This window comes from Athene noctua, chromosome 21 (assembly GCF_965140245.1).
Source record: "Athene noctua chromosome 21, bAthNoc1.hap1.1, whole genome shotgun sequence".
Lineage (NCBI taxonomy): Eukaryota > Metazoa > Chordata > Aves > Strigiformes > Strigidae > Athene > Athene noctua.
Window position 1 is genome coordinate 1807188 of NC_134057.1, and position 19822 is coordinate 1827009.

General features: G+C 38.9%; 1 protein-coding gene across 3 annotated transcripts in view; it reads left to right on the forward strand.

Moving 5' to 3' along the window:
- PRKG1 (protein kinase cGMP-dependent 1) overlaps nucleotides 1–19822 on the forward strand; it is a 527419-nt gene that overhangs the window by 312404 nt on the left and 195193 nt on the right. For all 3 annotated transcript variants that reach the window (XM_074924173.1, XM_074924172.1, XM_074924171.1), the window contains exon 4: nucleotides 15622–15727. In XM_074924173.1, coding sequence (XP_074780274.1) covers nucleotides 15622–15727 — 106 coding nt within the window. The remainder of the gene's footprint in view (nucleotides 1–15621; nucleotides 15728–19822) is intronic.

Here is a 19822-nt window from a genome sequence, read left to right on the forward strand (position 1 = left end):
ATGTGTTTGCTTGTTAAACCTTGTTAAAGTAAACGTGCTGTCAAAACAGACAAATGGTGAAGCAGCTCGACCAAGGGGATTTTCTGACTCTTGCTAGAAACAGCAGTGCATTTCAGCAGCTGTACCCAGCTTGCTGCAAAAATGTCCACTGTTTTGGTTTACATGTTTTTTAAGTGACTGGTCGTATATTTTACTTTTTCCAGCTATCCCACTCCGTAGCTCTAAACCTGCTCAAGAACTAAGCAGAAGTGTGACTTGCTCTTTGCATTGCCAGCAGAAGCAAAGCTGCACTTATATTTCTCATTCTTATAGGCATTGCAGCAGCAAATGCCAATGTTTGCTGTTGAATTAATGGAGCTATTAAAAGCTTATCAATATTTTAGGCTATGCAATGATGTGTGAACCAAAAGAAAAAAGATTTACCATCCCAGAATTGTCTTCCTGCTGTCAGTGCAGTTGATAACAGCTTTTACTGATGGTGCTTTGCCACTGGCACAAGTGAGGATGAACATCCCAGCTGCCCCATGATATCCAGGTATCACCAGCAGCAGACCCCTAATGTAAAGATGATGACCAAGGCAAGCATACATATGATCATTCCCCTGTAACCATCTGATAATTAAAATTTAGGGAGAAAAATGTAGAAGCAAACTGAATTACCTGGCTTGCACAACTCACAAGGCACAGTCCCTTCTCTGAAAACAGGGAGATTCTCACACAGCCCTTGCTGACTGTTTCATCGGTCTGTGGATATGGAGGTTATCGATAACCAGTTTGCATTAGCTTGTAGCGTTGCTGGTTTTTTTCCCCCTCAGAAAAACAGTGTAGTTGGTGTGCTCTTCCCCTGGCTTCAAGCACTTAACAGCTTGAAGGTGTCAGAATTAATGAGAAAAAAGAAGTTGCAGTGACTGTAAGTACAGAAAAGAAGATGTAAAGAGAAGACGAGTATTCGAGTCATAGCTTAAACCTCAGGTGGAGAGTTCGAACAATATTAATCTTGTTATATTATGTAGTTACTTCTGTACAGCATGACCAGACCCTTTTTTATCTATGTAAGCTGTGCTACTTACATTACCACAGCTGTCTGGCTTTGGGTCTTCTGCCCTTTTCCATGGACATCTCTCAGATACATCTTGTTACCTCAGATAGCTAAATCTCCTGTGGATGGGGTCTTGCTTGGGTTTTAAATTTGTTTGATAGATGAAGTTCCCCAAAATGCAGCTTCTCCTGAGGGCAGAGACAATAACCCTGGGGAGTGGATGTGACATGCAGAGGCATTAATCCAGCCCATACTCTGCACCCTACTCTGTGCTATTTAAGCACAACTAAACCATTAGGAAAGATCTTTAATACTCAGTGCATAACACCACAGGGTTTGCTTAGATTCTCCAAAAGCAATATTGAGAGGGAAAAAAAAAAAAAAAAAAAAAGGTTTTTTTCAGTGTCATAACAAAACCAGGCATTTTTTCCAGTCAGGTCTGCAACTTGCCCCATGGGACTGGAGGTGAAGCAGTTTGTAGGAAGGGGCATCTCCAAACTGGGGAAGCTTCTGGGTGATGGGGAAAGGTGTGCAGAGGTGGACACCCTGTCTGCTAGCATGGGTGCTTACAGGGAAATGGAAAGAGTTCTGGCTGGGATTACTTTTATAGGCAGTGAGAGGTGATGGAACAGCAGGAACAGAGGGATTCAAGGCTGTCTTTGGTTCTCTCATGGCATCCATAAGACACCTTTTAGAAAGCAAATGTAAAGTAAACAGAACTAGGTGATAGCTGATGGGACAAGTTTCTGAAAAAGTATGCTTGTTCCAAGTAGTTTGTGCTCAAGAGAAAAGTCTGGAGCCATCATGTGCTGGGCTCAGGAACTCATGTATTTTGATGCAGCTTTTAATCCTCGTTACTGAGATGGCAGGGAGCAGGTCGGGGATGGGTTATTTGACTGATCTGTTGGAAATGCTGCTGTTGGGAAATAAGAAAAGAGTTTAAAAGCGTGGAATTATTGTAAGGTTAAGTTGGTAAACTGCCTCTTTTTAAATCACAGACAAGAGGAGCTTTTGTGCTGTTGAGGTTTCTATATGCCTAACATTCCTAGTGCACCACCAAGATGCAGCTTAACTTCTCTGGATTTCTCAAAATACTGTTCTCCAAACTCATATCTGAAACTTCAACATTCTTTGTAGATGACAGCAATGCAGTAAGACTTCGTACAACACTAAATTTCAGAACTCTATGCAGTATTTTACTGAAAACATATATCTGAAAATGGTGCAAGGTAACAAAATCTTCACTTCTGCTGCTGTGCTTGGGCAAGTCCATGGTTGTTTGCACTAACTAAAGTTTATGCAGCCAGTGGTTAGAAACCTAGATGAATTTTAGTTTAAATGTGGTAAACCCAGGGGTTTTTTCTGCTAATGACATCACAGAGAGTAATTAAAGGTCTGGTATAAAATAACATTTCAAATTTGTAGTGAAAAGAGAGAGAAGGTCAAGGAGAATGTGGCAATAAGAATTTAAATAGTTGGGTTCAAAACGTCATGGCTTTGTGCTGAGAATGATATTTTCCTTATGGCCTCTGAAAGGTGGATAATTTTTCCATTCATTCCTTTTCCTCAGTGTCTTTTGCATGATGAAACAAATATCCCAGCTGGAGGAGGGGAGCACCAGCCCCGGAGCCTTGTGGCTCTCGGGCAAGGGTTGTGCCCTGGCTCTGCCTTTCTCTTAGTTAGGAATGTGTAATTATCTCAGTGTTGTGATTATTTCCATTTTGTAGTGTCCTACTAGGGCCATTGCTGCATAGTAGATTACAGGGCTCAGCTGTCATTGATTTTACACTATTCACAGAATAATTTATTCTGTCACTTTGATTAATATTATACAGTCAAAAAATCCTTCATTTATGTACGTGTCCTTTTGCTTAGCAGAACAAGTTTGCTACTAATTCTACTAATAATATCATGTGAAAAGGAAATTCTTTACTTTGCTTTACATACAGACAGCTGCATTTTTGCTTTTCCTTTGTATTTATAGCTTTTGTGCCATCATTTCCGAGTATGTTGTGCATTTGCTTATCAAAAGCCCCAGTGGCAAAATAAATTCAAGACACGCACTTGAACCGGCTCATACGTAAAAGAAGTAAAAATATATGACAAAGCCCCTTCCATAAAAGCTATGAAGCAACTCTAAAAGCCAGTAGTGTCATCCTCCTTTTGGAAACTGTGGAGCCAAGCCTACGGCAGACGCAGCTTTACAGATCCAGCCGTGTGATGCATGGCAGGGACAGCGCATTAGGAGGGAGGGTCTGGGAAACATGAATGGGACCCTGGGGATCCCATTACCTCCTGCAGCAAACTCTCTGCTGGAGCTGTAACAAGTTTTTATGCATACCAGGGCTGAGAAAGTTAGCAGAGATATTTTGGTACTTGTTACATAAAGAAAAAAAAAACCCAAACCACTCATCTATTCCATACTATGCGCTGCTTTAATTAGCCTTTTCAATCAATAAAAAGCATCTTGCCAGAAAGGTGTCCCTGGTCAATTAGTTACACATAGTGAAGGCATATATGGCACTTTTCTTGTTCTTATTGTTATTCATGAATTAAAGCGTCCCTCAGTGCAGAATTATAAGTGAGAGTGTCTGGCTGTGTAAATGGATTTCCACATGGCTTCCTGCTGATCTATCTGGTTGAATAAGCTTTATGGGAGGTTGGCTGTAGGAGCTACTTTTCTAGCTAAATAGTCAAATAGTACCTAGAGCTGGGGAAGGAAAAATAAAAAAAAAAAAAGAGTAGTAAAGTAATGGTTTATTACTTTTTAGAAAGTATCGTTAATTTTGCTACGTGTGAACAGTTCTTTATAAAATTGTCTTCCTTACAAAAACGTTTTTCATAACTGGAAAATAGATTTCATGGACCTGTATGATGTTGTCCTTCAAAAAAAAATCATTTGATGAAGCTGAAACTCCTCCTCATTTTAGGTCTTTTAGTGTCAAAATCTGTTGCAGAGCTCAGTGCTCTCACTGCAGTAAGGATGGAGGAAAACACCTCATCGCTTTGTGGCTTGCTGGGACGTTAAACATTCAAACCACCCTTTTCCCTTTTTGCCGTGGCTGCGGGAAGTCTAGTGATGACTCTGTGGAAGGAAGAGGATAACTTCCAGCAGCTTTAAGTGTTAGCACTACCTTGGGTGGTAACGGAGCAATGAAAGAGCCAAAGGCTTACTTCTGAGGTGAAGAAATGGGCATGGAGAACTGGTGAATTTGGGAGAGCTGAAGTCTTATCAAAGCTTTCTACCAGGAGTGACAGAGACATTTCCCTCTCTTCCAGTGATAACAATATATTGTACTTTATAACTTTCACAAATGTTGTGAGGCATAATTATTGCTTATAAAGTGCTTTAGCTTTCTTTTTAGAAAAGGCACTGCATGTGTGCTTCTTTTCATTATTTTAATTTAGCAGGTATTATCTGGCATCCCTCTATCCTTAAAGCAATAATTTTGTTCAAATAGAGTTTAAAATCTCTTTTGTGTTTTCCAATCATTCCTAAAATACTCATACCCATTACAATTTTCAAGCAAATGTCTCTTTAGGATACTGACCACTGGCTTTAAAAATTCATTTAAACCTTTACCCCTATGAATAATCAAACTAGTTCTAAACTTGTGCAGATCATCTTAAAAAATTAACCCCAAGTTCTGCCCTGTAGCTTTGTGTTTTCATGCCTTCTTGTTATATTTATTTTTTTACTGACTAGCCAGGCCACTCTACTTCCCAAGATCAATTTTCAGGGTGAACACCAAAATGTGTATATTTTTCAAATGAGAAGCATGAAAGAGGCTCTTTCAGCAGAAGGACCATCAAAAGGATGCTTGTCCATCCTGGACAGCTTCAAGAAATGGAACAACTTGTGGGATGTATTTATACTGTCTTTACAAATTCTTCCATAAGGCTCTTGGCAGCGTTCCAGCTCAGACCCCAGGAGCCACAGGTATTGCAGCCTGGGATTTTCCTCTGCTTTTAGGACCTTTTCTCTTTTTGTCCTAATGCCATGAAGTCACACACCATTTTTCTGGCCCATTTCTGTTTTCTAGCATCAGAGCAATTCCTCCCTTCCCAAAACGCAGACCCCTGGTGCTGCCCCACCTGTACTGAGGAGTCTCTCTGAGATGTCTCATCTCTTTATTATTATTTTTTCCATTGCTTTTTTAATGGTCCCCCAAGCTGTCTTCTTCATTTATTAGTGCCTTCCCTTCCAAATTAAGCAATATTAAGATACCTCCTTTAATTGGGTATATTCAGTTTCCTTGTTCTTGGGGCTCCTTTAGGCAATGAACTAGAACAGATTTGTAGGTCTCTTTAAAATGTGAATATATTGCTTTGCTCATTACTCTTAGACACAGGTTTCTTGGTAGTGCTTTCATGATCTAGACATGCCAATGAAGGGATGCGTCCCCCATAGGACGTTTGGGTTGTTTTCTCCTTTTCCTTCTGCAAATAATTGGAGACATTTTACTTCAACCCCTCTTGTATTCATTGCGTTAAATGAGTTATTTGAGCAACTAAATTTTAGGCTTCTGACCTGCACCTCTTGTTTTCCATTAATCTCCGCTAACACACATCACTCTCCATCAAACTCAAAATAGCACTTGAAAGTATTTTTGTGGCTTTCAAATTGTTCTGAATAGATTGTTCTTAAACTACTTTAAGGAACTATTTCAGCTTTCATCTTTTATATGGATGTTCAATACTATAATTTCTTAAGTAGTCTGTGAGCTCTTGCTCATATGAGGTAAGTTTAATTAAGAACCTAGAAAAACTTCTGCATCATAGCAATGTAAGAAGAAGAGAACTACATTTACACAGAAGTGATGAATAAGAGATGACATAGTAAAGGTTATGTAAAATAGCAGTTAGCTTAAAAAGAGCATATTAGGGCATCTGATATGCAGGTTTTGTACTACAGATGATGTGGATGTTTTGAAATTCCAAGGAAAAATAAATTATACAATTAAAGACTTTCATAATACTTAATTAATCCTCATCACAACTTCTCACTAAAGCCAAGAAGTTAAAAGTCTTCAGAAGAGGACCGAGATATTTTTGGGAGGTAATAGGAAGATTGTGAGTTATGTTAGATAAAACCAATACATATCCTGAGCCAAACATTATGGGCCTTAAATTAATAAAAACACTCAGGCTGGGGTTATTCCTGAATAATTAATTAGGAGACATGTAGTTTTCTTTGAAGTGTTCAGTGAAGGTGCTTATTAAGACAAGAGGTTGGATTATGAAGTTCACTCTTCTGGCAAGAAAAGTCCTGGGCTCCTACATAGTATCTAATACAGATTATTTTACTTAGCACTGGCTGATAGATCTTAAGTGTAAGGGTATTTTAGGTTGTAGGCTGTATGATGGAGGAGTAAGGATGGAATCCTCTCCATTGAAGTCAACTGTGGTTTGGCCTGAAGCTTTGCAAGGGCCTCAGGGCTCTCACAAGTCAGCTAAAACTCCAGTTGCCATTTTTATACATATTCATTCCTCTCCTGCTGCGATACAGGGTTTTCACAGAGGAGATTGCCCACAGCAAAGGAATCAAAAAGGCAAGACCTCCCTGGGGTAGACATGGGGGGAGCTTGGGGTAGGTCCAGCTTTTCCTCTGAATCAGACCTACCAACAGTGAGGATAGCCAGCCCATAGCACAAATGGGAAAAGTCTCCCCTCAGTGTCCTTCAGACACTATGTGCACCCCTTCCTTTGAAGAACAATAACAGCATAGCATGGGCGATGGGATGAATTGATCCTTTTTTAATTTTAAGTAAACCATTGTGTTGAACCCACAGAGCCCAGTCACTTCAGTGGAAGGAGCCAGCCCACATTCTCCAGCATAACATACCAAAACCAAAGTGAAGCCAATAGTCAGTTCTATTAGTTATAATTAAATATCAACTGTGTTATTCTATTTACTGATGTCTTACTAAAGTTGAACAGAAACTGTGGTCATAATTTCCACTGAGTCATTTCTACAGTACACCTCCAGTGTTTCATTTTGTTTGCCCCAGTTTTTCCTGGATGCCTTCATCGGTAATGTTACTACCCCTGAAATGTGGTTCACTGACTTTTTAATACTAGAGGCGATTTTATTCTGGTGGAAAAGAGCAGTGTTTCTTAATAATATTTTCCATCAGTTTCTTTTCTTAGTCAGATCTGATCTTATCCAGGTCTCTTTCATTCCTATGCAAAGTGTATATATTTCCTTGGGGTGTCCAGGGTCTTCATAGTTTATTGTAGCAAAACCAGAACTATCTGGAGCTATCTTGAGTCATGTCCTTCCTGCTTTGTTTCCTCCTCACATAACCTGCATATATTATTAGTCACCACTGAGACCAGTGCTTAAACAGCAGCCAAAGCAGTTCTTTAAAAAATAATACAATTCGAAGACTTGCCCATTAATCTGGTTTTGAATGTTTTATCCATTTAGTATGAAAAAATACCCATTTTCATAGATCTGCAGCAATCTTCATTCCTTAATGTATTTCAAGATCAGCTTGTGCTTTGGGTACCATGAAAGTGCAAATGGTTTATGGTTTTCAAAAGAAGAGGACTTATATCTCATGGAAAGTGGAGATTATTTTACCTCTATCTACACTACATGTAGGTGAAATCTAGCATCACCTGCTGGGAAGCTTGGTGGATGCGTCAGAGGTGGCATTCATGGCTGCAGCCTCTTCCTGTGAGGTTTCTCACCATTGCTAGCTCTCTTTAATGAGAAATAATCCCAGATACCAATTCAAAAGCATCTCTTGCTTTAACACTCAGGTGCGGTTGTGCCAAAGTGTTGAGGATTTTCCTGCCTCCCCTCCTCAGAATTAGGCACTGGGATGGAGTGCGATGCTAAGGAGGAAGGGCTGGGGTAGGTACAGCATGGTGATAACTGTACCCTTCACTGCAGAATCCATGGCAAAGCAGAGGCTCTTTTTTATTGAAAGATCATGCAAACACAAATAAGAAATTAATTTTATTTATGACCTGAAAAGAGCTCAAGTATTGAAGCAGTTGTTGCCTTTGAACATCAGTTACCCCCACTCTTCCACATGAGCAACACAGCCCAGGAACTTCTGAACAATAGGGTTTTGTAAAATGTACATAATACAGACATTTTTGGTGACAAAATTCAAGTCAGTAAAGCTCGGGGAGGGAGATGGAAAAAAATGTGAAAGATCAATGTAAAGATGAATTCTGGAGATACCTGCTTCAGGTCACAGTAGTATGCTGATAATTTCAGGCACTCACAAAAGTGCTTATTTAACCTCTGCTTTAAAGACCAGTACCAAATGGCCAGTCTGCAAAGGGGTGGATGGAGATGATAAAACCTCATCCTTACTCATGCACCTACACCACAGCACAGAATTGCCACTATGTGGGCAAACCCCCCCTGTTTGTAGCCCAGCGCTGTGAGAAGGACCACGGCTGCGGTGTCCTGCTGCCATCCTGACCCAATACCACACCCCAAAAATGCACTGCACAGTATGAAGCGCTGCCATAACGCTGGCATTGAGCATTAACACTGTGACACTCAGCATCGAAGATAATCCTGCGCCCCATGGTTAGGTTTAGTATTAGTCCTGCTGGAATTGTTTTGCCTTTTCTTCTCCTTTTTGATTCTCCTTAATTCCTGTCCTGCTCTCTGTGTACCAGGAAAAGCCACAGCTCTGGCCCAAGATTGCAAAATAAATCTGACATTTTCTACTGTTTCTGTGGGTATGTTTTAATTTTTTGTTACTAAACATTTTTAACAAACTGTTCCAGTTTATATCTAAACATGGATATAAAGTGTACTGGGAGAAAAAGCATAATTAAATGTTTATCTGTCATTGCTTGAGCGCTGAATATTTCCTTGGCCAAATGTAAAATTACTCCTTTACACAGTATGAGGTGATAAAATCCCTCTGGGGAGTTACAGGAAAGGACCTGTTGAGAAAACAGATACCATTGGGGTGAAGTCGTCATTGTACCAGTGCCATTGTTGTTAGAAACTTGAAACAGAAACATCTGAGAACAGAGAAATTCATTCTTGCTCCAGCTTTTAAATACATCCCCTCTGCGTCATCCTATGCTGTATCCCAAAACCCAGTCTGCTGGGGCCTGGTTCGTGATTCACGGTGTGTCTGATGGGGTAAAACAATTCAATGTGCTCCTTCTGTTTATTTAAATGTACTTTTCAGCATCATTTTATGCGATACACATGATGGAACACAACTTACTGGAAATGACTATGTTCTCCCCGACAATAATTTGCACAATAATCCCTGCAAAATCAAACCCAAGTGGAAGGATGGTTCAATTTGAGTGGAAATTTTACGTATCGTTGCTGCCAGAAAGGCCCAAAGGACGCGAAGGTGCTGCTGCTCCTTTGCCTGAGGCTTTCCAGGGCAGATAAGCAAACAGTTATTTGAATAAAATAGCCTAAAAGCAAAAGCGTGGTGATGAATTCTGGCTTGCAGTGCAAGGCAATAAAAAGTTTCAGGTCCGATAACACCGCCAGCGAGTGCTTGAGCTGAGGATGATTCACTCGGTGATCCTTGAAAAACTTGGAAAGGCTTCACTGAGCATGTAAAAACTTGGAAAGAAGCTAAAGGATTGCAGAACCATATGAATATTGCATTTCATTTTGAAATAATGCACCTATCTGGGCACTATTCTGGTGGTTGCTCTGATTTTAAGGATTTCAAGCATCTTTTAATGTTTTACTGATAAAGCTTTGCTGCACTGGCTGTGGTTAAAAGGACATTTTGCAACTGATCTGGCTTTGCACAAAAGGAACCCATGCTTAAAATCTGTGTTGGGAAGATGGTTTTCCAATAATGCCATGCAAAATGATGCTTTGTTTTCAGGTGCATCTTAGCAACTGCTCCTGAAGCACTTCCCCAGCTATATTAACATATAGTAATATATAACACATATAAATAATAAAAAGTTGCTCTAATGTAAATACTTTTTTTCACTTAAAACTTTGCAATTCCCCCCACCCCACCACCCCTGTTTCACTGCCTTTGTGTGTGATGCAGGAGTAGCATGTGAAAAGGAGTAGCTCAGATCTGAGCCTGAGGTCCGTAATTTTCAGCTGCTGGGTCCACAAGAAGAAAAGAAGCAAAATAGCAAAAATTTTGTCCTTCAGCAAGCTGGAGACATGACGGCAGTATTAAAAATTAAGATAATTAAGCCTTGGAGAGGATCAGTGATGAATAGTCCCTATTATTTAGTGCAATAGATGGAGGAAATCTGAATACTTACTCTAATTTTTATGGAAGTATGTATTATACCCCTACTGACACCAAAATGATACTGTAATTCATAGCAGTATAGACAGTAAAGACCAGATAAAAATTGCAGTTTCAAACATGGTGCTGTGGTTTCAGAAGGAGACTTATCGAAACCAAGATGTTTCGATTAGACCAAGATGCAAAGCTAAGCAAGAAGAAGGCAGCCTCCCTGGCCTTCCTCTCCTCAGCGCCGTGGCCTGTTCCCGTCCACCCTCCCCAGAATCCCTCTGGCTCCAGCTCGGTGGTGCAGAGCACCAGGGTGGCCCCACCAGGGTCTGTGGCTGCACGGACTGATGGTAAAATCCCATCAGGTGGTGGGAAGATCTGCGGGCTCAGCTGCAACCTAAAAATCTGCTTTTAGTTTTCCTCTTTTACCTCACCCTGAAATTGTGCCTGCCTTGGACAGGGAGAAAACACTCAGAGAGGGTCTGAGCTGATGAATCCATCAAGTTTGTGCTGTGTCATGAAGGATATGCATACATGACCCTTTTCAACCAGACAAAATACCTTTATCTTGCATTGCTTTATGTTCAAAGACCTCCCAGCACACGAGTGAGACAGTGGATGTGGATAGACCAGCCAGGAGATAACCCAAGCTTTTGGCTGTACTGGGGACTCTATAGCCCTGGGGATGCGTTTTCACCTGTTTAAAATGAGTTATATTTTCATAGGTTGCCCAGGTAAATGAATAGGAAGAAAAATTCTTTTTTTGAAAAAAAGTTTGAAATTGCTTATTGAAATTGTTTATTTGCTTCAGTCGGTGCTCTTCATGTGGAGAGGGATCCAAATCTGAAACAGCTGACAGAAATAATTTCAGTCAACTTGTTATCAAAAATTTAGTACTGACCACGATGAACACTTCAAATTTAAACTTTAATGATCATATCTCCACTCCTGTCCAGTTTTGACCCAAGAAATGCCTTGTTTATCCCGGAGCATTTTGCTTTGGTTTCAGCCCTTGCACCGCATCACTTTCATCTGGAGTTTCAGATTCAGATGAATCCATTTCTCAAAGGAAAACTTGCTGGAAAGCATAAGGAGCTGTGCCTTAGCGGGGGTTAATTTAGCCATTCAGTACTTTAGCCATATTTTTACAATTATCTAGCACCTTTGTTAGGAGCTCACATCAAATCCTTATTTTTATGGGATTGCTCATCTCTAACACGCAATTGAAATATTCTGCAATGACTGCAGAATGCCCAACATCATCTGAGACCCTCACCTGGAGAGCTGTATCATCTAATTAATCATTTAGAGGTCCCAGTCCTTGGCATCCCTACTTTTATCTGTTCCTCAGGTGAAGGAGGAGTGTACATGCCAATAGACATTTTATAATATACCTTAGTTTGTGAGTATGCATATTGTTGCTTTATAGTGTTGCTGCTTCTTTTGCATGGCAGCCAAAATCTTGGTGGCTGCTAGGGTGATCAGTGATTGTGTTATGTGCCCTTAGAAAGATAAAATGAAACCCCAACTGTAACATTTTAGTATGAAAAAGTGTAAAAGAGGCAATAAACTTTAATTGCAGTATAACTGGCTTAGCTGATTTGATTTCAGTGTAATATTTTATATTATTGAGTAGTCTTAGGAAACTCTCATTAAGGATATATGTACACACCTGTTTTCATAATGTTATTTATCATATTTTTTATGGTTGTAGTTCTTGCAGTCAGAGAATAGGATATTCTCCTGAAATCACGCTTCACAGAAAGTTTTACCTCCAACATACAACACACTCTCTTTGCAGAGGGACGGATGAGATCTCTTGCATCACCTCTGTATCTGTTATAACTCAGTGATTCACAGCAGAGTTGACTTTGTGGTATACATCTCATATACATGTTTTTCATCTTGGGCGTTCATGAATATATCTCTTTGAAGTTGTCAATATCATCAGACCTTACAGAATTTGTGCTGTTCCTTCAGTAACCCTCTAACACATTTACAGAGGATTTTAAGCATCACAGGAGGTTACGCTCACACCTGATTATAAGGGTCTTATTGACATTTAAAGCTCTACTGTAATTAGCCATTATTAAAACATCTGTTTATCATTAGGCAGGATAAATGTGAATATAAAGTATGAGTAGTGATTATAATTAGCAGTGCAGAAGTGCATTGTCTGCCCTTAATTCTTCCTGAGCTGCATGGTCCTTGTGAGGGGGCTGGTACACACTGGTGTGTATAACTAGAGGGTACGCATGTGTATATATTAAAATATACATTATACAGTATATAATAATATGATACATAATTACATATAATGTGTCTATAAAAATATATATAATATTACATACATTATATAGAAAAATGTATATCATAGAATCCTAGAATGGTTTGAGTTGGAAGGGACCTTAAAGATCACATAGTTCCAACCCCCCTGCCATGGGCAGGAACACCTTCTGCTAGACCAGGTTGCTCAAAGCCTCATCCAGCCTGGCCTCGAAAGGCCAGGCCTTACATATATATGTGTGTATATATGTAATTTTGTGTATATATCTTATACATAAATATAGTTGTATGTAGATATATGACTTGGGTTACTAGAGGGTACCAGAGGAATGTGACCTGTTCTAGGCTCGCTAAGTAAGCCTCTGCTCCTGTGCTCCCATGAAGGTTGGTTGCCAGCTGCAGAGATTTGTTTTTACAGAACAATTCTTAGCAGCAATATGGATCTTCATTTTGCTCGAGAGGTACTAAATTGCATTTGCTGTTTACCTAAGTGCATTAAGAGATGGCATGAAAACATCCCTAGCACGGGCCATGCAGCAGCAACTCTTTGTCGTCTTTGGGGATTGATATCGAGTACGATGTGGTGCTTCATAAAGCATCTAGTGAGCAGAGGAGAATCAGTAAATGTTTGCCACTTATCTGGCTCCATGGTACCTGTGTGAACCTCAGAGATAAGTGGTATCTTTGCAGCTGTATCTGAACCCCATTGTGGGAAGGAAAATCCACTGAGTACCTTCATCATTTACTATGTATGTGAAAAATAAGAGTTAGCTCATTGCCATCAATCACTGCTTTAAAGTATAATGACATAGAGCTTATAAATGTGTCTGACGGGCCAAGGGACTCTGCTATTCCAAAGCCAAGCTCTTAATGGACTGTGATGGACTCCAGCAGGAATTTGGTCCCAGGTGCTGATCAAACATGTCCATTAAGGACTAGTGGGCCAGGATTGGTACTGGGATGAAACTTCTTATTTTTTGGAGCTACTTGTTTGCATAAGATGATGGATCCAATAAAATACATTGAGAAGCAGCAGCAGACAGAATTATTTCTAGGAAGGATGCCCTGTCTTTCAGAATTCCATGAGACAATAGAAAAAAAAAAGGTGAATTTAAGTATTTGCTATTGTCTGAGCTTACCCAACTAGAGGTATCACCTTAATAGTCATGCATTTGCTATGAAGACTGTGTGAACGTAATAGAGGTGAAAACTTGAATTTTACTCTAAAGAATGGCTGTACTTTGGAAAAATTACTTCTGATGAACTAATAAGATGTGTTCATGGTATGTGTTCATGATAGGGCACTGGGATGCTGTTGGATGTTGTAGTCCAAACAACAAAACCCCCAACGTGTATTTCATTCATTGTGTTCACATTCACTACATTATCAGTGTTTCTGCCATTCGTGAAAGTCACCTTTTCACCTTGTGAAACAATCATACATCACACTGAACACAGACCATCCTGAAATGGCCAGGCTGGCTGGAATCACCTACATTTGTTCACCTAGATAGAAAGCACCTACTTTATAAGATAGTATTTTCCTGCTTTTAGTGAATTTACTCGGATTTTTCTGAATTTTTATTGAATTGGTACCAACCCTTATCATCATTTGCCAGTACAACAGGAGACAGTCCTTTTGAATAAGGTCCTCCCCACAACCCTGTTGAAAAATAGTAATTCTTCCTCTAGGATAGAGCTCATCTACAAATCAATTAAAATACCTATTTTGCAGAAGACAGTTAAAAAAAAAAAAAAGAAGACTAGAGATGCCACTGACACTAATTTTCTCTTCCACTCTGAAGAGTGAAAGGCTAACTTTTTTTTACAGAAATCTCTCATACTAAAGATATAGGTGATTCTTTCTCATCAGTTTGATTATAAAACTAAAACCACTTCTCAGAAAGGAATTTCTGTCTTGAAAATGAGAAGAGGCTTTAAATGATGTGATGCAATCACTTCTGCAATGCAATTTGAGAAGACAAATTTGAATTTGCACTTTGAAGGTTTTACATCCTGTAAATGCTGTTAGGGATAAAAACTCATTAACCAGCATGTTTGTAAACTAAAGGACTAGCAAATAAAAGCAAAGTCATTTCTTGGATTTTTATTTGTGATAATATTTGTAAATATTTTATTGAAAGTAATTTTGCTCATTTCTGTTTCCTGTAGTGAAATGGGATATGGGGATGAAATTTACTACAATTACTCTCTGGAAGAAAACAAAGCAAGACCAAATGCAAGTGCAGAGGTCCTTAGATTTAATTGAACTGTTTCTCTAAGGAGAAACTCTATTGGAAACTGTATATGTATGCAAACATTTATGGTTGATGCAAATGTCTAATCCACATTTAAGATGAAAATCTGGACCAGTTGGGTTCTGTGCATCCAATTCACATGATCTGGTTTTCTTTAAGCATCTGTACTTTATGCAGTGGTAATCTGTCATGCTTGTGTTTACAACGGGACGTTTCTCCTGAAGTATATGATGTAGCGTATGGTGTGTAACACTGAAGTCTTAGAATTTATCAGAGACCTGAAAACTAAAGTTGGAAAAAAATTACTCAAAACCTTCAGAATCGTGAGGTGTTCAATTTTTAGTATATAACAGGACTCAGTTCTGGAAAATCTCTTGAGGTCAAGGAGAAATTTGTCATCTACTTTGAGAGTAAGATGAAACCTTAATGAATTTTGCTGTCTTGGAAACAGGATAATGCGCTAAAAATGTCCCCAGATCACTCCGTGTCATAGGCAATGATGTGTCCCAGGTTACAGTGAACTGACCCCCTATTTCTTGCTTGCTTTCAGCCTGCATTGATTTCTTTTCATCTCATGGTTGCTTTTAGGCAATCTTTCCAAAACCTCATGTACTGCAGCTAAAACAGAATATTTCAGATCATTTCAGTGTATGCTTAGTCCATTGTCCAGCAGATGAGTTTTATGTTACTCTTTTGAAGTGTGTACCCATTTTTGTGCTTTCTCATGAATTAATTCATTTTCCTCTGCATTTCACAACAGGTTTTTCAAATTTTGACATTTTGCTAATTACATTTTCCCCTTGTCTTGTTTTTTTTCCAGCTCTCGTAAATGTGAAACTTTGGGCTATTGATCGGCAATGTTTTCAAACAATAATGATGAGGACAGGCCTCATCAAGCATACTGAGTATATGGAATTTTTAAAAAGGTATGACACTTGTTTACTTTATCAAAAAATACAGTGAACCTGCTGTCCTCATCTTTTGACTTTTTTTGTGAGTGCAGTGTTTGATCTCTTCTCATCTCTCTTTTTTTATTTCCTGTTAAACCATCTGTAAGATGTATCCTCCAGCTGAAAGGAGGGCGAGCCCCAGGAGGACTATTGCCGTGGTTTAGAGTCATTCCCAGTGGGAATTATTCATTGGCAGAGTCACACAGCCGAGGTGTAAGAGCTTTAATATGAGTTGTTTGAAGCATACCTTATTAAAGAAAATACCCCTTTATAAAAGAACACTCTCCCTAGGGAAAAATCTGTAAACCGCTGTAGAAAGAAGCAAGTCCATTCAAACTGTGTCCTTGTGCTTCTAGAGGTTTCTAGAGAAGTTTCTAGAGAAGCAAGAACTGTAGATTGTTAAGAAGAAAGAACAAATGCTCCTTACCAAAGCAATGTCTAGTATCCCAGTAATTCCAGTGTGCCACAGCAGTGAGGAATGAGCTCTCTTTCATGTCAACAAAACAATCCCAAATAGAAACATAATGTCACTGAATCCTAGAGAAAAAAAAAATCACCTAAAAAATGTAAATAATCCCATTGTTATGAAGGCTTCACTACAACAGGCTTGTCCCAGATCAAAATGTTCCCTGTGCATCATTTCCCTCCCAAACCAACAACCTCTAGCTGTGCAGAAGCAGGGAGAGGTAAAATTATATCTGAGAGATTATTTCTCTTGATGGTGGATGGGAATATGCACAAAATCCTTCAGATGTGGGCTCCTTTTCCCCCACCTCTCTCCAAGGAGAAGTTGTACCAGATTTCTTTCTTCTTATTTTGCATTTGGCTAATTTTCAACATAAGGAAATGTTTTAGCAATTAATTGCTTCATTTCCAGAAGTTGCTTCTTCATTCCAAAGAGAATTTTTTGTTGGAAATGTTCTAGAAGATCTAGAAGAACTTACAGTTTTCAAACTGGTGACCTGAGTAATGACACACACCCTTAAAAAGGATGAATTGGATGAAAAATTAATCCCACGCAGCCATATCAGACGACAGAAAACAGGTCTCCGTAATGTGGGGGATGCCATGGTAAACCTAGTAGATCTCTTTCTTGATCTAGTTTCATTTCTGACATGCTTTTTTATATGTTTTCAAACATAAGACTTCTAAAATTGGAAAAACATGCACATTACCTTCACATGGGCATTCAGTAATCAGTACTCAAGAAGTAGCCTGTGTTAATTCAACTTTAAATTAGTTTTTTTCCGGTTAGTATTGGAGGAAAAAGGGACTGACTTAGAAAAAATAATATATTATAATAATACATATAAATAGCTATTATTTAATATATAGTATATATTAAATATATATGTATATACATAATATATAAATACATATATACTAACTAAATCTCTGTGATATTACCGCGGAGTCACAAAATTGAGCTGTCCCATGGGGTGACCACAGTCCTGTGATCTGCAGGCAAGGCTTTAGGGGTGGGGGAGGGCAAGTGGACCAGGAAGATGATCCCATGCGATTGACAACCTGGGCACAAGTTCAGCCAGGACCATGGGTGAGGAATTACTTGAAACTGGGGCACCATTAGCCACTTAGACATGGGAGCAGAGACCTGCCCAGTTCATTACACTGGTTCTTGGCTGGGTTGACAACCCACCTCCTGGCCTCTCCTTGTAGCCAGGAGTTTCACCTGTGATTATTTTCAGTCATAAATAAAAATTAAGAATAATAAAATAATGAAACTAAAATAATTGGCTAGGTAGCACAACCTCTGATGAGGACAAGGTATTTCCCTAGAGAGGACCATGAGCTCCATGGAGATGATCTGCTGCTTCGAGATGACACGAAAGTGTAGTCATCAAAGTCTAGCTTAGTTTATGGATATTAACAAGCAAATTCAGGAGAGAAAACACAAGCTGTTGCCATACTGAAAGGGTTAAAAAAAATCATAAATTCAAATGTTAACAAACACTGGCTTTTCTTGTGTGCTGGTGAATGAAATCCAAAAATGAACATAAGATCAGTTCTGTGGGTTAGAGCCACTGACTCTCCTTTAAAGCACAAACTATGCACACATTAAGCTCTTAAGCTTCCATCTTTAATAGAGATTTTCTAGAAGATTGTCACGATTAATTTAGAAGCAGGTTCCACAGTGCCTGCCCAGCTTTAATTTTACAGCAAATAGTGTGAGGAAGCAGCTGAGAAGCATTTTCTCACACTGTGTCTGAGCTTCTTGTACACAGCCTATTACAGTATGTCGAGCTGTGTATTAACACTCATTAGACAGTCCTAAGGCAAACAAATATTTTTTTTCTTTAAATCTTACAGTTCGCATTTAGGAACAGATTTCTTCCTACGCAACAATTGTAGCATGGGGCAGATAGCTATAGAAAAGTCATTACAGAATGGTATCTACCCATTGCGTCTTCCAGTTGGGCGCTGTGAATCAATAGCTATCTCAAGCTCAACTTAAATTCCGTTTATGAATTAGATATGTAATTTTTTCCTTCTTTTTCCTTTTCCTTCTAAATCCCTTCTGAGGAAAAAATAGGTTAAATCTTGAAAACAAGGGCTATGTCAATTGTTGACCTTATTCTGTGTTCTATTTTTTCTTTCCTAAATAATAAGTGAATTAAAATGTTCTTGTTAAGAAATCAAATGGAATAGAAACAAAGGTTTAAATGGTACCTGTTCACAGAAAAGTCAGTGGGAATGAAAAACATTATTTTCTGCTTGCAGTGCTCTAAAGAAGTTGCCCTATCTAATCTTGTCAGTAGTCACAGTAACATAATGGTCATTCTCTTCAATAACATATTTCACCTATTAACAAAATGCAAAAGGAATGTGGCTTTTGGGGGTGAAATGACAGTATTCATATCTCCTCATTCATCTGGCTGAAGATATGTGCCCCCTGAGCACTGGAGCTCCTTGTAGTCATTATAGGAAATATCACCCCTCCTGACAGTGTGGTGGTTTTCCCATTTTTTTCTACAGAAGGAACATATTGATGGCACAGGTCAGCTACTATTTTCTTAGTTTCACCCTTTTATGTCCAGAGCATGTATAGTCCAGTCTTTTCTTCTGAACATCATAAGGAAACCATAAAAAGTACATTTACTGTTCAAGAAATCCAGATCTACTTTGCGAGTAGGTCCTGGGCCAGAAGGCTGTCTCTAGGTTTGCTCCAAGGAATAGTAATATGTAGTTTTCATGGGCTTATAAAACTTTAGATAACTCTTCTGACATATAAATCAACTGCAATATACTGGAGTAAGGAGCAAGCGAACATTCTCTTTTTCATAGTATTTAGGAAGAACTGGTCTGTATATCCCTTTCTGTTGCTTGTAAAGTCAACGGATGATCCCTGAAGTGATCAAACGATGGCTTAATTCCCTAGGAGCACCTGCTTCAAGTGAGGGATGAAAAATCCAGACTATTTTTTGATCCCTGTGTATATACTGAGTGACAAATCATAGCAATGATTCCCTTTGAAACACAAATTTTTGGGAGCTCATTATGTGTCTAAATAAATGCTAGTTCAAGCTAGTTCATAGTGCAGCTAACAGTAAAAAGTTAAAATGCTTTTTTTTTTTTTTTTTTTTCTGAAAATGTATTTTATACCCAACTTAGTACTGTCTATCATTGAATATATTTGCCCTTATACACACAAAAAAGAGCATCATTCTGCAGTGGAGGTTACAGCTATGCTAAAATCAGCTGTGCATCTCACTGCAGTGTTCATTGTTACAACATTAGAATGATTTCCCTCTCAAGCCTGTACTAAAAATAGTTCTGTTTAAGCAAGATCAGAATATTTCAGTTAAGGAAACAGCTCTTTATAAAATAAATTTGTCCAGGAAATAAAAGATGGGGAAAATCTTTATGCTGTGGCAAGTGTACTATTTTCCTGCTAAATCATAAAAGTTTAAAGACCAGGATGCCTTGGAAGAGTAAATATTATATTTTTTTACAAAAAATATTCCTAAATGTTCCATACAAAGAGGCCTCATGTTCCGGCCCACTGTGTAAACTCTGATTCGTCCAAGACCCTGGAACAGATCAGGAGAACAA